The 3,887-nt window shown below is 39.4% G+C and overlaps 1 protein-coding gene across 5 annotated transcripts in view; it reads left to right on the forward strand.

Moving 5' to 3' along the window:
• The window catches only part of LOC135523706 (BTB/POZ domain-containing protein KCTD5-like), a 13,729-nt gene extending 10,592 nt beyond the window's left edge, over nt 1–3,137 (forward strand). For all 5 annotated transcript variants that reach the window (XM_064950541.1, XM_064950546.1, XM_064950544.1 and 2 more), the window contains one exon: nt 756–3,137. Coding sequence is in view for 1 of the 5 variants with exons in the window: in XM_064950546.1 (XP_064806618.1) it covers nt 756–788 (33 nt within the window). In the remaining 4 variants the exon portion in view is untranslated. The remainder of the gene's footprint in view (nt 1–755) is intronic.
• The last annotated feature ends 750 nt before the right edge of the window (nt 3,138–3,887 follow it).

Raw genomic sequence — 3,887 nt, forward strand, 5'->3', positions numbered from 1 at the left:
TATTTGTTTGAAATACCACGTGTGATGCCAGAGTGTTCGATATTGCTCTGGGGACATTGTGTCCTGCCTGGAAAATGATCTGTTCAGCAGCATAACCCAGCTGGTCTGATGATGAGTTAGTCTCACTAGGCAGGTGGGTTGCCTCCCACATTAACAATGCCCTAGATCTGGGACTTCCCAGACTAATGATGAGCTGATGCTGCTGTGCTGCCATTGATCCAACCCAACACCTAAACGTCTCTCATTACCAATGCAATGACATGGAATAGCCCTGACATTTTGTGTAGTGGTAGTATTAGTGTGTTTTACATTTTACATGAAAAAAAGACACAAACACACACAATCTTACTTGTACATGTGTAAAGGGGACATTTTGGCAGAACTGCACAGTGGGGCTGCGACGTTTATGTTCATCCAAACACCAATTAATCAAGTGACGAGAAGTGCCAAAGAAACAATACAAGCTCATGTTGTTTTTTTTTCCATTCACAACAAAGGGAGTCCTGAATGTCACAAACACTATTACTTTATCATTCTGTCCCCATCGTCACCATCAGCATCAAACATAAAAAATACTACATTTACTGTATGTGTTTAGATTGTTTCACATGTCACCCAATCAAAGCTGATACACAGTATGAGATGTGAACATGTAACATGAGCATGTAACCAATCAACTCTGAAATACAACACTGAGAATCTGTCTTCAAAGATGGCATCCTCTGATGTTTCTCCTGTCTGTGCTTGTCTTTCAGCTTTTTCAGATCCATGGATCCCGGATGTACTAGAGAGAATTGTACTGTTTTAGCTTGACATTTCATTTTGTGTGTGTTGACACATGTTTTAACATTGTTGTTGCTTCTGGAGAAAAAAATCCAGAAGTGCTCAAACATTATTTTCAAAGATTATCGAAGTGTCCCTCTCACCAGCAGCGAGACACCAGCATTTCAAAGTGTGTAGAGATGTGTAAAAATAAAAAAATATTTATTTGTAATTTTTATTATCATCTATAATTTTTTAAATGTATTTTAGTTCCAGTCACTTAAGCCATGGAAGTTAGTGAATCTTAGTAAAATAGATTTGACCAAAGACAATAATTAAAAGCACTGCAAATCAATGTGCTCATCCAAATGTGAAAAATGGTATGAAATATGTGGAATCTGACTCATAAGTAAATTGTTGTTGTTTGCAGTAGTTCTGACTTGTCTGATGCTTGATACAGTAGTGAGACCTGAGCCTGAGCCAGTGATGTGGCAATGTCCTGTCTCTGATACTGCTCTGCTGCAGTAGAGATTGACAGTGAGACTCACACAGAAAGACAGACAGATGTCAACTAACTGGCCACAGTCAGCACCACAAAAAAACTCTTCTCCCTTACACACACTCCCTTACACTCTCTCACAGACACACGCACACACACAGTCTTGTATAATTAACTTTGTTCGGACACACAATTCAGTCCCATTCAAAATCCTATTTTTCCTAACCTTAAGTATAGTTAAACATGTCCACACACACACACACACACACACACGCACACGCACACGCACACACACACACACACACACACACACACACACACACACACACACACACACACACACACACACACACACACACACACACACACACACACACACACACACATCTTTCACTCACTCACTCACTCACTCACTCACACATACCCATAGCAGTGCTTCCTGTCGGGACATGTGTGTTCCCTGAGGCATGTGCATGCTCAGCAGAGCAGAGCTCTCAGCCTGTTGCCCTGGCCTGGCTCCAGTGTGACTCTAGGCACTGGCAGGATAAAGAAGAGAAAGGTGCTGAAAGAGGTCTGCGTCTGAAGTGGCACCTTATTCCCTACATAGTGCACTACTCTGGTCAAGAGTACTGCACTATATATGGAATAGGGTGCCATTTTGGATGCATCCCTGTTCTCTGCTCATGTTGTAATGACAGGCCCTTGCACCTCGAGGCCAGGATGTTGTCATTACACTTTTAGCTAGGACTATGGCACAAATATTGTTAAAGAATTTCATTTTTTTTGTATGTATTTCACTGTAAATGAGTAGAAAGGAGATAAGATAAGACCTTGTCAAATGCATCATGCACTTAGAACAGAAAATTGTTGCAACTGAATTATTAGAAGCTTTTGGCACTGGCCATTATCACCTCCGAGCCCCTGCAGCCCAATACTGTCACTGTCAGTAGAGACAGCCTGTCTCTGCAACCTTCAAATACTGCAAATATACTCATTCTTGTCTCTGCTTGTCAACATACCCACAGATCACCATTTGAGTTGATTTCAGTTAAAAGCTTTCATGGAGGCAATATTGCGTTTTTGTGCATGTGCATTGTGAATATAATGTTTGGCTTTGGTCATCAAAAAAAAGAGCATAGCATATGGATTAAGATCACTTAATTGGTCAATTGCACATAAGGTCCAACCAAAATTTGACATCTGCTTTTAACCCAACTTATCCAAAGCATACATATCCAGGTTTTTTTAGAGCAGTGTGTGGGCACTTCCAAACTGTGTGCTGTTGTTGTGGGGGGTTAGGTGCCTTGCTCAAAGGCAGGCAGTGGCATCTAGGATTTGATACCAGCAACCCTCATGTTGCCAGCTCACTTCGCACAAGATTTTTACCGTCAGACACACTTCAAGTTGCTGGCTCGCCTCCCTAACTGCTAGGATACCTCTCTAACCGCGAGACTTGGGTGCCTTGATTTCAAGCAAAAACAACACAATATAGGCATGTACAAAGTCTCTGGGAAAATTAGTTTGAGTCGGTCAATGGACTGCAAAATTACTATACTACATTTCTTTTGTACATGTGTTTTGGTTATTTATTTTCATGACATGTTAATTGCATGTTTTTTTCAGAATCATGATTACTGCTGTAAAATATTTTTTACAACCAAGCTTTTCTTGTATTTCTCCCGTTTTTAAGTGTCATTGTTGAAAAAAATGTATTCCATGCCTAGCCATGTGCCTGGCATTGACCTCATGTTTTGGTGGTTTGTAGTTTGTAGCCTTAGCTCAAACTGTTTGTGCTTTTCCAAGACATCAGAACTTGAGCTGAAAACCTGGTATTCCTCAGCATGTTTAAAAAAATAAATAAAAAGTTCTACTCATCCATGAGCATGACAGATTTGATATATATATATATATATATATATATATATATATATATATATATATATATATGTGTGTGTATACAGTACCAGTCAAAAGTTTGGACACCTACTCATTCAAGTGTTTTTCTTTATTTTTACTGTTTTCAACATTGTGGAATAATAGTGAAGACATCAAAACTATGAAATAACATATATATGGAATCATGTAGTAACCAAAAAAGTGTTAAACAAATCAAAATATATTTTATATTTCAGATTCTTCAAAGTAGCCACCCTTTGCGTTGATGACAGCTTTGCACACTCTTGGAATTCTCTCAATCAGCTTCAACTGGAATGCTTTTCACTCTGCGGTCCTATTCAACCCAAACCATTTCAATTGGGTTGAGGTTTGGGTGATTTGTGGAGGCCAGGTCATCTGATGCAGCACTCCATCACTCTCTTTTTTCGTCAAATAGTCCTTACACAGCCTGGAGGTGTGTTGTGTTATTGTCCTGTTGAAAAACAAATTATAGTCCCATTAAGCTCAAACCAGATGGGATGAGGTATCTTCTGCAGAATGCTGTGATAGCCATGCTGGTTAACCTCTTGGAACTACCCATCCCGAATCCGGGAGAATTGTCATCAACTACATGAATTAGCTTAGCGCAACGGTCAAAAATATTACTAGAAAATATTCATATTCATGAAATCACAAGTGAAATATATTGAAACACAGCTTAACCTTTTGTTAATCACCCTGTCATCTCAGA

This window comes from Oncorhynchus masou, chromosome 31 (assembly GCF_036934945.1).
Source record: "Oncorhynchus masou masou isolate Uvic2021 chromosome 31, UVic_Omas_1.1, whole genome shotgun sequence".
Classification (NCBI taxonomy): Eukaryota; Metazoa; Chordata; class Actinopteri; order Salmoniformes; family Salmonidae; genus Oncorhynchus; species Oncorhynchus masou.